Source organism: Anolis carolinensis, chromosome 2, assembly GCF_035594765.1.
Source record: "Anolis carolinensis isolate JA03-04 chromosome 2, rAnoCar3.1.pri, whole genome shotgun sequence".
Taxonomy (NCBI): Eukaryota; Metazoa; Chordata; class Lepidosauria; order Squamata; family Dactyloidae; genus Anolis; species Anolis carolinensis.
In genome coordinates this window covers 193,070,286-193,082,708 of record NC_085842.1, presented here as the reverse complement: position 1 = coordinate 193,082,708, position 12,423 = coordinate 193,070,286, and the positions used below count along the sequence as shown (strand labels likewise).

At 40.8% G+C, this 12,423-nt stretch overlaps 1 protein-coding gene across 5 annotated transcripts in view; it reads right to left on the bottom strand.

Annotated features, from left to right (window-relative positions):
- ccdc159 (coiled-coil domain containing 159) overlaps positions 1-12,423 on the bottom strand; it is a 31,912-nt gene that overhangs the window by 15,708 nt on the left and 3,781 nt on the right. For 2 of the 5 annotated variants that reach the window (XM_016991148.2, XM_003216825.3), the window contains exons 2-5: positions 6,493-6,576; positions 4,531-4,567; positions 830-906; positions 632-713 (exon numbers count right to left, since the gene is read on the bottom strand). In XM_016991148.2, the coding sequence (XP_016846637.2) occupies positions 632-713; positions 830-906; positions 4,531-4,567; positions 6,493-6,576 (280 nt within the window). The remainder of the gene's footprint in view (positions 1-631; positions 714-829; positions 907-4,530; positions 4,568-6,492; positions 6,577-12,423) is intronic. The other 3 variants (XM_008103775.2, XM_008103776.2, XM_008103778.2) reach the window with 3 other exon arrangements.

Below are 12,423 nucleotides of genomic sequence, written 5' to 3'. Positions count from 1 at the left end.
GTTTCTATCATAAAAACATGGAAAAGGTTCATTAAATTGAAAACAATTTTGATTTTGCGGAACATCCTGCACATTTTGCTATAGTTTCTCAATGAATATCCCATTGAGACTAAACTAATTCAACATAGTTTGTGGCAGCCAGAAAAAACAAAGTTTCTAAAGTATAACAACTACTTTCAAAGTAAGTACCAGGCAATTAAACAGTAAATAACACTTTCAAACCAGAACCAGATTTTTTTTTCAAATTTTGTTACATAGTGTTATAGATTATTCAATATTTCTACTTCTATTTTTTTTAATGAGAGGACAAAATCTCAGAAGATGAATATTGTGCCATCACCCTTGTGGCCCTAAAATATATGGGTTAGAATGCCACCATCTATACTGGATCCCTCAACAAAACCCATTCCCAACACCACAAGGAGCAAGAGATGCCAGAATTTGGATAATTACTCTTTTGAATAATAGCTCCCAGAATCTGTCAGCTGGCATGGAAATGGTTATGCTAAATGGGGGAGCTGAAAAAACTACAGTTTCTGAAACTAACATTTGCAGGCTCTGAGCCCAGCTACATACATTTACAAATCAAATGCCAGCTAAAGGGGGTGTTTCTTATTGACATGCTCCTCACCTTCCAGCTGCTTGATCCTAATCTGTTGATGGTTGCTCTCCTGTTCCAACAAAGTAATGGAATGGCTGAGTGCCTGAAAAGCCTGAGAGAAAGACACAGAAGAGAAGTGGGGGTGTTAATGCACACAGAAGCTACAGTCTGGAAATATTGGTGTATCCATCCCAATCTAGCATCATACTCACCTTTGATCTTACTCACCTTAGTCTGGGCATGGAGCTGAGCTTTGATGAGATCCAGTTCATTTTTCAGTATCATCTGAGAGTCTGTGAGCAGCACTACAAAAGGAAATTCAACAGATGTGCCTGATCAACACCAGATCAATAGCTTTATTGGAGTGTTATGGAAGAAATGGTGCCAGAAATGTATTCATGGTATCCTTAAAGTGACTGGCTTGACCTTGAGGGAACTGGGGGCAGCAACGGCCGACAGGGAGCTCTGGCGTGGACTGGTCCATGAGGTTGCGAAGAGTCAGAAACGACTGCGCAAATGAAGAAGAAGAATGACCTGAGTGCCACCAGCCTTCCAAAGAGAAGACTTTTATCCAGAGGGGCAACTAGATGTTCAGTGTTGTCAAAGGCTTTCATAGCTGGAATCACTGGGTTGTTGTGAGTTTTTTGGGCTCTATGGCCATGTTCCTGGAGCATTCTCTCCTGACGTTTCACCCACATCTATGGCAGGCATCCTCAGACGTTGTGAGGTCTGTTGGAAACTAGGCAAATGGAGTTTATATATCTATGAAAGGTGGGAGAAAGAACTCTTGTCTGTTGGAGGCCAGTGTGAATGTTGCAACTAATCAAGCTAGATGTTGGTCTTCAGGAGTGACCTGCTGCAGCCAGAAAGTTCTTGACTTCTTTCCATTATGACATCTCCTCCACTCTCTGTGTTGTCAATGCTTCCAAGTTTTCAAGAGTTACACAAATAAAGTAAGGTTTGTAAGGCACTATGAAGGCACTAGTTATTATTGCACTACAAAACTTTTCACCAGAATGGGCTATGTTTTGACTTCAAGAGACTGTTAGTCTGCAACTTCTATCAATCCTCACTATTGGTCTCTGTTGACTAGACCTGATGGGATTTGCAATCACCACTACCCACAGTAGCATAACAGTTAAAGCTGCTAGCTGCACGAAAAGTTGCTGACTGGAGGATCAACAGTTTGAAGTGACAAGTCAGGATGAGCTCCCGATTGTCAGTCCTAGATTCTGTCAACCTAACAGGTCAAAAACATGCAATGTGAGTAGATTAATAGATACCGCCTCATCAGGAAGGTAAAGGGGCACTCCACATGCCAGCAAAAAAAAAAAAAAGATCTGAGATGACTATGGACAGCAAGGTTCTTTCAGCATGAAAAATGGAACAAGAGCACCTCCCCATGGCAGTAAGTTGAGCATCGCCTCCAGACGTCAGAGATAGGAAAAAGGGCGAGGCCTTTACCTTACCTGTGTATTGTATGTCGTTATGCATGTAAAAAGGCATTTAATGTTTGCCTTATGTGTGTACTGTAATTTGCTCCGAGTCCTTCCGGGAAGATAAAGCGGAATATATGGGCCAGGCTGTGGCGCAGCTGGTTAGTAGCCAGCTGCAAAGTCACTACTGACCGAGAGGTCATGAGTTCGAAGCCAGCCTGGATCAGATTAAGTCCCTAACCATTATTAGCCTAGCTTGCTGTTGACCTATGCAGCTTGAAAGATAGTTGCATCTATCGAGTAGAAAATTTAGGTACTGCTTTATGCGGGAAGGCTAATTTAACTAATCTACGACACCAGCAAACCTTCCAGCAGCATGTGGAAGAATAAGGAAGTACTCCATCAAGGACTCGGTGTCACAGTGGATGATGAAGCAGTAGCTCCCCCTGTGGCTGGAATCGAACATACCATCATGAAGCCAGAAGCTGGAAAATGTTAAATTGCCTCTGTGTCTGTCTATATATGTCATATGTCTAATGGCATTGAATGTTTGCCATGTATATGTGCATTGTGATCTGGCCTGAGTCCCCTTCGGGGTGAGAAGGGCGGAATATAAACACTGTAAATAAATAAATCTAAATAAAGTGTATTATTATTATTATTATTATTATTATTATTATTATTAACAACCCTCCCACTGCTGAGCATGCTGCTGGGAGAACAGGGATGTGCTACTCCATCCCAACCATGAGTTGGAGGCACTTGATACAATCCACTCAAATCTCTGCAACATAATTTTGCTGGGAAGAAGTTGGGATGAAGCTTCCTGGTAATGCCTCCACACACGATCATTTTCTCATAAGACAGAGCAACAAATGCATGCATATATCTGTTGCTTTCAAATTATATAGAGAAATTGGGGTTTCTTTGCTTAGGATTTTGACTTCTAAATTTCTTGAGAACATTACTTTTTTCACACAGTAACTCTCAGAACCACCCCACCCAGCTTGAAGAATAAAATTGCTGTTGTCTGAACGTTTTAAAAACTAAAAAGGGGACCTGGTGCAGAATCCACCATCCAGATAACTCCTCCCGGCTCAGTTTAGTTAACCAGAAAACAGTCCAGCATTCAACAGTTCTTGCCCATGGATGTGTGCTTTCAGAAGTCAAGCTTTTGGAAATTGGTAGGACTTTGCACTATCTTTCAACTTTGGAGCCCCAAATAATAATGGGCAGCATTCCATTCCTCCCTTCTTACTTTAAAAGGTAGAGAGAATCAGGAAAAGCTGTGATCCCACTCAAGCTGGAGAAAGACTGGATCCCTAACCCAAAAGATGGATAGATCCAATACGGGTGCTTTTACTACTTCTGTACCAATCAATCAGAGGGTAGATGATATGCTTGGGTTGGCCATACAGCTATATTGCAGACAATAGTCACGTTTTTAAACAGTGAGTTAAGCAACATTGAATTCCCATTCATTTTTTAAAATTAGTTTAAATACAAAGCAATAAATGTAAATACACTATAATATAACAGCAATGTCAACAAAATGAATTCACCCTAAGATATAATCAACTTGCCAGCATTGCCGAAATATAATTTTATCTGTCCTGCTGCCAATAAATAATTGTAAATCTTCAATTTGCAAAATATAAAGTAATACAGATCTTGAAACAAATCTTTCCAATAGTTATGCTGAAACCCCAGTTCTCTCAGGATATCAGATACTGTTTACAAAAGCAATGAAATGCTGCCATCTCTCATTTAGCCAGTGTGTCCTAGTTTCCCCTCTAAGCACTTCACACCCAGCTGTTAATTTTTTATTTCATGCTGGATCTCACAGCCTTCTCTACCATGTGAAAAATCCCTTCCCTCATTCTCAGTTTTCTAGTTCATAATGGCACAGACCCCTTGTTGAGAAAATTGTCAAGCCACCCCTTCCCATCCCAATTACACTGTGTAACACGATTTTTGTTCCGAGGCTATAAATGTCATTTCCTAATTGGTTGTATCATAAAAACACAGAAAGTTTATTAAACTGCAAAAACTTTGTCTTTGTGGGACATCCTGCACCACTTTTAACTATAGTTTTACAATCAAAATCTGATAAGAGTCTCAACCAAATTCAACATAGTTTGTGGCAGCCACAAAAATGAAATTTCTAGGGGTATAACAACTACGTACCGCACAATTAAACAGCAAATAAAACTTTTAAACCAAGGACAGAAAAAAATTCAAATTTTGTTACATAGTGTTATTTTTACTCATGGCAATTTCTTGAGAAAAATGCCCTCTTTTCTGGACAATTTTTCTTTTTTTGCTGAAAATGTTTTCTTACACAAAAACTTTCTTTTCACAAATAAGTCCTGAAATGGAAAAAAATAATTTCAAAAAACATCTAAGTAATTTCACCTAATGGCAAAGAATTTCTAAAATTATTCAAAGCACCCCTAATACACAATATCACAACAAAGAGGACATCACACTTACCAGATGGCTTCACATCGGCTTTCTCCAGAAGGTCCTGCTGTGAAAGGAAGAGGGAAACTATGCTATCAGTGCTTCAGTGAGCTAGGCCTTTCCTCGGGACCTCCAGCTACAATAACTCAATTGAAAATGGTAAAAGTTGACAATTTTTGTGAGGGAGGGCAGTATGAGGTCTGGCACCTGGTATGGGTTGCAGGGTTTCCCTAGGGTTGTCACATCATGCAATTGTAGCAGTTACAATACCATTTTGCCTTCATTGTACAGAATCCTGGACATTATAGTTCTGGCTGGTGCTTAGATTTCTCTGCTATAGGGTTCTAGTGCAGTGCTCTTCAGATGTGTTTGGCCTTCAACTCCCAGAAATCCTAACAGCTGGTAAACTGGCAGGGATTTCTGGGAGTTGTAGGCCAAAAACATCTGGGGACCCCAGGCTGAGAACCACTGCTCTAGTGCCTCCTTAAATTCCAAATTCCAGGCTGCCGTAGGATACAGCAATGGCAGATAAAGTGGAATCATAGTGCTATAATGATGCAGTATATGAAAGAAGCCAACAAAGAGTGGAAATGTCTTCCTTCATAGCTTATGATTCTAGATGCTGTAAGGGGGCTTCCAGTCACTTTTCCTTCTCCATCGCAACCTGGTTCCCATTTGCTGACTGAACGTGACCTATAGAGCTACAAATAAGAACCCTACCCATCCATGAAGGACACATTCCCAGCTAGGCCAGTTCCTTGTAACTGTGGATACAACTACATGGGGAACCTAACCAATTCCTAGATATTACTTCTCTATGAGATTTTAGGTTTTCCAACTTTTGGGAAAGCATACCATAGAACCGTAGTTCTCAACCTATGGGTCCCCATGTGTTTTGGCCTACAACTCCCAGAAATCCCAGCCAGTTTATCAGCTGTTAGGATTTTTGGGAGTTGAAGGCCAAAACATCTGGGGATGCACAGGTTGAGAACCACTGCCATAGAATCACCTAGAGAACCTAGCAAATTTGCCCTACCACTGTGATGTAAGGCTGCCCCCACTTTGATCACAGGGTGCCAATGGAAAGATATTTTGCTGACCACATCTCCAATACCTGTTGATTCTCCTGTTTCAGACACTGCTCAACAACAACAACATTACACACCTTCTTGGCCTTCTGAAGGCCAAGACCCTCTTTTCCAGCATCCCACTAGATCCACAAATGCAGAACTAGGAAATGCTACCTTTTTGTTTGCAGTGCTTATTCTATAATCCCCATGGCAAGCATATCCAATAGCTATGAAATATAGAGGGTTTAGGAAGCTGTACCTCCATAAAGCATACTATTCAAATACTGAATTGATGCCAGGGACAAGGGTGGATTGTCCTCTTCTCATTTGCCACACACAGAACACAGGTATGAGCATTTCTTCTCATTGACTATGCTGACTAAGGCTGCTGGTAATTACACTATGTAACACGATTTTTGTTCCTGGGTTATAAATGTCACTTCTGAATTGGTTCTGTCATAAAACATGAGGAAAGTTTATTAAACTGCAAAAGCTTTGTTTTGCAGGACATCCTGCAGGACATTTTGCTATAGTTTTTCAATGAATATCTTACCAAGTTTCAAACAATTCAACGTACAATTCGTAGTTGGTGGCAGCCACAAAAACAAAGTTTCTGGAGTATAACAACAACTTCCAAAGTAAGTACCACACAATTAAACAGGAAATAACACTTTCAAACCAGGAACAGAAAATGTTTACATTATTACATAGTGTTGTGTTAATGATACACAACAGCCTAACATGGCCCTCTTGACACTGTTAGGCTGGAGTCCGCAGCAGCATGGCCACCAAAGAGAAATGCTGGATGCTAGAAGCAATGACACTTGGAGGGCTGCATGTCTCGCCCACTCCTGTTTTAGCAGAATATCCACATTATTCCTCTCCCCCCTCCCCAAATCTGCAGAGCTGTCACGGCACATACCATGCTGGCTGCGTGAGCCAAGTACCAGTTAGGCGAGGTGATTTGACTTCTCTCGTCCTTGGGCATCATCATCCTAGCTGACTCCTGGGGAAAGAAACTGGGAGTCCAGTTCTGTAGTTTGATTTGAAGCATGAGCAAAGAAAGGCGAACCAGTAAAATGGTGTTGGGGCAGAAACAGTATGGGCCCTTCCAGACATCCCATTATCTGATCCCAGGTTTTCTGTTTATCCCAAATTATCTAGCAGTGGAGACTCATATAATCCAGTTTAATACAGAAATCCTGTGATATAGGGCCTGTCTGGAGGTGCCCTATGTGTGAATTCTGCACAAAATAACACTATGCATCAAAATTTGAAAAAAAATTCTGTTCCTGGTTTTAAAATGTGATTTCCTGTTTAATTTTGTGGTACTTACTTTGAAAGTAGTTGTTATACTCCAAAGACTTCATTTTTGTTTCTGCCACAAACTATGTTGAATTGGTGAAGACTCAGTGAGTCATTCACTCAAAAAATATAGCAAAATGTGCTTCAGGATGTCCCACAAAAACAAAGTATTGGCAGTTTCATAAACTTTTTAAATGCTTTTATGATAGAACTTGCTGACCAAAAGGTCACAGGTTCAAATCTGGGGAGCAGAATGAGCGCCCGAGTTAGCCCCAGCTTCAGCCCACCTAGCGGTGAGAAAATATGCAAATATGAGTAGATCAATAGGTACCGCTCCAGTGGGAAGGTAACGGCACTCCATGCAGTCATGCCAGCCATACAATCTTGGAGGTGTCTACAGACAACGCCGACTCTTCAGCTTAGAAATGGAGATGAGCACCAACCCTCAAGGTCGGACATGACTGGACTTAATGTCAGGGGAAACCTTTACCTTTATGATTGAACGAATTAGGAAATGACATGTACAGTAGACTTTTTCACGGATCTGTTTTAGCTGTTTTACTTCAGCCAAACCGGTTTCTTTAGCTCTGCTGGGTGGCTGTAACGGCAAGGGCCCAGTTGTCACATTTTCCCGTCCATAACGGGACCATGTGGCAACCGATCAGGGCTCCTCCTCCCCTATTCAGCACCACAGTTGCAACCTGACTTCAGTGTATTTTTTTGGCTTGGCTTCTCTCTTGAATCTTTTGATTTTCTATTATTTTTGTGATTCTTTTTATTTAGTGGGACTGGCTGGGAGTTGGGACCATGCAAGGTGGTTGGGTGGGCTGCACACATGCCACATTCCTTTCCACACCCTTCAGACAAGCTGCTGCCTTATTTGCCCCCCCCCCCCCCCTGTTCTCAGAAGAGAACGATACCAACGAGTATTTCACTAACAGACTAAAAGTTTGAGGGCTTGGAAAGCCACCTTTTTAGCTTCTTTTTCTCCTCCCCTCCTCCTCTTCAGAAAATACTTCTAAAACATAATGATTATTAAAAACATAATAATTATTAATAATAGTAATCCCAGCAAACAAAAAGAAAAGCCTCATTCTCAGAAAACCACCACCACCTAGTTACCTCTCCTCTAGAGTAAAGTAGAAATGGCTTTAAGGAAGCATTACACCCAAAGCAGAAAGGTACGAGGGGAAAAACTGGAGGCACAGCCTGCACTGCAAATCAAGAGAAAAGAGAAGGCTTTTTAAAGGAAGCTCAGAGGATAGCTCCAGGTCATTGCTTTTCCTTCCCAGTGGGAAGTGGGAAAACTCCTTAAAATGCCTTATTGGACAGCTGTGTGTGGAGAGAGAGAGAGAGAGAGAGAGAGAGAGAGAGAGACTGTGCGGTGTTACCTGTCTCCTCTAAAATAGAAACAGCTTTAATGAAGCATTAAACCCAAGTCTCCTCTACAGATGAAAGGAAAAGGATCACAGAAAGAGTGGTATCTTAACCCTGATGCTTTTAAATCCAGGTCTTAATGAAGTATATAAGGACAAACAATGTAATTGCCTAAAACAGTGGTTCTCAACCTGTGGGTCCCCAGATGTTTTGGCCTTCAACTCCCAGAAATCCTAACAGCTGGCAAACTGGCTGGGATTTCTGGGAGTTGTACGCCAAACTACCTGGGGACCCACAAGTTGAGAACCACTGGCCTAAAATGATGGGATGTCGAGCCCAGATAGCCCCCCCCCCCCCCAATTGTTGCCAGTGGGACGGATCTAGCCATATTTTTCACTTGCGGTCCGAAAACTCCATCCAGCTGTGTGCCTGTTTTTGGGAGGTGCACGAAAACTGATATGGGGGTCTAATGGATCCAATCAGCAGGAACGGATCAAGGTTCAGCCGAAATGCACAAGCCTAATGTATAGCCCAGGAATGAAAATCGTGTTACATAGTGTAATTACTGATTTGGGTAAAGATTGTAGGCTAGGATTAGCTGGAAAATTCTGAGAGCTGTAATAACAACAACAACAACAACAACTTTATTTTTATAACCCGCCTTCATCTCCCCAGAGGGACTCGGAGTGACTTACATGGGAACAAGCCTGATCCAACATAGATTAAAACCCAACATAGATTAAAACATATCTCAATAAAATTAAACAACATTAGAACAAGATAATTACATAAAATCAACATTATCAGCAACCAATAGTCTGGACAATAATAAATATCAGAATTTGGAGGGTAGAAACTTGTGCAATAGAGCTTCAGAACAGACGAGGTGGAAAAATGCAAGGGCCAATAATAATGACTAAAAAAAATGTTGATTTAAAACACTGAACCTATAGGACGAGGGACAGGGATAAAGTACCGGAGCGGATAGTAAGTTATAGTTGGGGCCGAATATCTTGTGAACTGCTTAACCAAAAGCACTATGGAACATCCACGTTTTTAGGTCTTTACGAAACGTGGACAAGGTGGATGCCAGTCTAATCTCCCTGGGGAAAGAGTTCCAGAGAAGGGGGGCCACCACTGAGAAGGCCTGAAAACTTGGCTCTTCCAACAGGCTTTTGGCGACTGATTTCCTTAGTTTGGAATTGCCCTGGTTGTCTATTCAATTTTTATAGCATTTTTACTCCTTAGCCGTACATAGTCTTTAGGTGTATGCCTCCTCCAGCACCTTAATGGGACAATAGTCCCTGGTACCTACCTCTTTCCTAATTTGTACCGTACAAAACTATTTGCACTTTTCTGGCCCACTACCTTTTTTAGGAGCCAGCCCAGGATTTTATCAAAATGTGCTTATTGTTTATTGGTATATGTGATTTTATTTGTTTATGATTTGTTTTATTGTTGAGTTTTATATTGCTTGTTGCCTGGGCTTGGCCCCATGTAAGCTGCCCCGAGTCCCCTCAGGGAGATGGGGCGGGATATAAAAATAAAATTATTATTATTATTATTATTATTATTATTATTATTATTATTATTATAAGGCCCTCTCCCTCGTCCCCACCAAGCGTGCTTGTGATGGAGGTGGAAGTGAGAGAAAGGCCTCCCCAGCAGATCTTAGAGCCTGCGTGGGTTCATAGGGAAGATGCGGTCGCAAAGATAGACAGGTCCCGAAACTAAGAGGCATTTCTCCAGAGGCCACCGCCTCACCTGCAGATATAAAGGTAAAGCAGCCAAACTGTGGTCATGTTCTTGTTTTTAAAGTATGTGTGCGGGATCAATCTTTCACTTTCCCTTCAGTCAACGACAATCACTACAGTGTAGTGTATGGGTGTCAAACTCATTTTCATCGAGGGCCACTCTTAGGGTTGCTTTCAAAGGGCTGCTGAATACATGGGTGCAGAAGAAGTTGCACTTTCCTCTCCTCACAACAGGGATTATGAGGCTGCTTGGTTTCAAGCAGTCATGAATGGGCCACTAGATGGTGATGTAAGGCAACAGTTTGCTACCTGTCTCATAACTGACAGAGCCCATGTTTGTAGCAAAAAAAGGGAGGTGTGTCCTTCCAAGGGGAAGGAATCCACAGATGGTTTGGGGGTTCCAAGAACATTTGGGCGGGGAAACAATGGAGCATAAACCAGGGCTTAAGTTCAAGACAGCTGTGCTGTTTTAAAGTGCCTTAATTGTAGTAAGCTTTCTGTCGTGTGACTTCAAGTCATTCCATATTCATGGAAACCTTTCTGTGGGGTTTTCTTGGTAAGATTTGTTTAGTAGGGGCTCGCCATGGCCTTCCACGGAGGCTGATGGGCTTCCATGGTTGGACCCAAGTCTCCAAAGTTGTGGTCCAGCCTTCAAACCATAATGACTCTTGTACTGCTAAGTAGAACTCCTGCGTCCAAACTCCTATATGTATATATTTCAAATGTGTGTCCTAATTAATTCTATTTTGTAATAAGCATTGCCACAGCAGAGTTTAATAGCATGAAATATATGTCTCTAGACCCCTGCTTCTTAAACTATGGGTCCTGATCCCTTTAACTCAATGTTGGAGCCATGAAAAGTTCGGCAACAGTAAAAGGTTTCTGAATGCTACTCATTTACAGAAATCTGTTAGCAGCAACCTGCCACAAAGTTTACAGCGAACTCTGCACAAGATGCTTCAGCTGTACTTCATAAAAAGGAAAATCAGACTATTTAGCAAGCCTTGCAAAGGCTGATTTGTTACCAGTACATTTTTATACCTATTCTATATACCTATAAACCTGAAGTCACCTAAAAAATTTCAGGTGAAAAAGGTGTTGTGACTGGAAAAGTTTAAGAAGCCCTGGTCTAATACCCGGTTTCCCTGAAAATAAGACATCCCTGAAAAATAAGACCTAGTAGAAGTTTTGCTGAATTGCTAAATATAAGGCCTCCCCCAAAAGTAAGACCTAGCAAAGTTTTTGTTTGGAAACATGCCCAGCGCCTGCCAAACAGAACACCAGAGCATGCAGAACTGGTAAATGTACATACCAGTTATACATGGAAATAATGGTAGTAACAAGAAATTCTTTATAGGATTCAGAGTTTGTCTGGTTATGCTGGTTTGTGATGACAACTACTGTACAGTATATAATAAATGTTCATTTTTTTGTTCAACAATAAATGTGAATTCTTCATGGAAAAATAAGACATCCCCTGAAAATAAGACCTAGCACATCTTTGGGAGCAAAAATTAATATAAGACACTGTCTTATTTTCGGGGAAACACGGTACATGCATTTTAACTACAGTAGAGTCTCACTTATCCAAGCTAAACGGGCCAGCAGAAGCTTGGATAAGTGAATATCTTGGATAATAAGGAGAGATTAAAGAAAACCTATTAAACATTAAATTAGGTTATGATTTTAAGCACCAAAACATGTTATACAACAAATTTGACAGAAAAATAGTTCAATACGCAGTAATGTTATGTAGTAATTACTTATTTACGAATTCAGCAACAAAATATCACGATATATTGAAAAAATTGGCTACAAAAATGGCTTGGATAATCCAGAAACTTGGATAAGCGAGGCTTGGATAAGTGAGACTCTACTGTAGATTTCAATGGTCTGAATGCTTGTAGCTATTCATTTTTTTGCTATTTCTAGACTTCATTCTGTTTTAGTGTTTATAGTCTTTAGGTTTACTTGAATATGATACTGTTTTTAGCACTGTTCAGAGCCGAGTCATGTTATGAGAGAAAAAGTGGAATAATAATAATAATAATAATAATAATAATAATAATAATAATAATAATAATAATAATAATGTACTAGTGCTGAACTACAGCTGCAGAGCCCAGGGCTTGTTTGGTCATGGAAACCCACTAGAAGGTGTGAGGAGGTTTACTTCTTAACAAGTAACTCACCACTAATAACCGCCAAAATTAGTGGGTTAGAGATGCTCAAGATGGCTGAAAAAGAGAAGAAAATATCCCTGGTGGCTACACCTACACTGTGGAATTGATACAGTTTGACACCACTTTAAATGCCAATGCTATGGGATCCTAGGTGTTGCATCTATCTATATCATAGAATTAATGCAGTTTGAAACCACTTTAACTGTCAAGGTTCAATGCTATGGAATCCTAGGA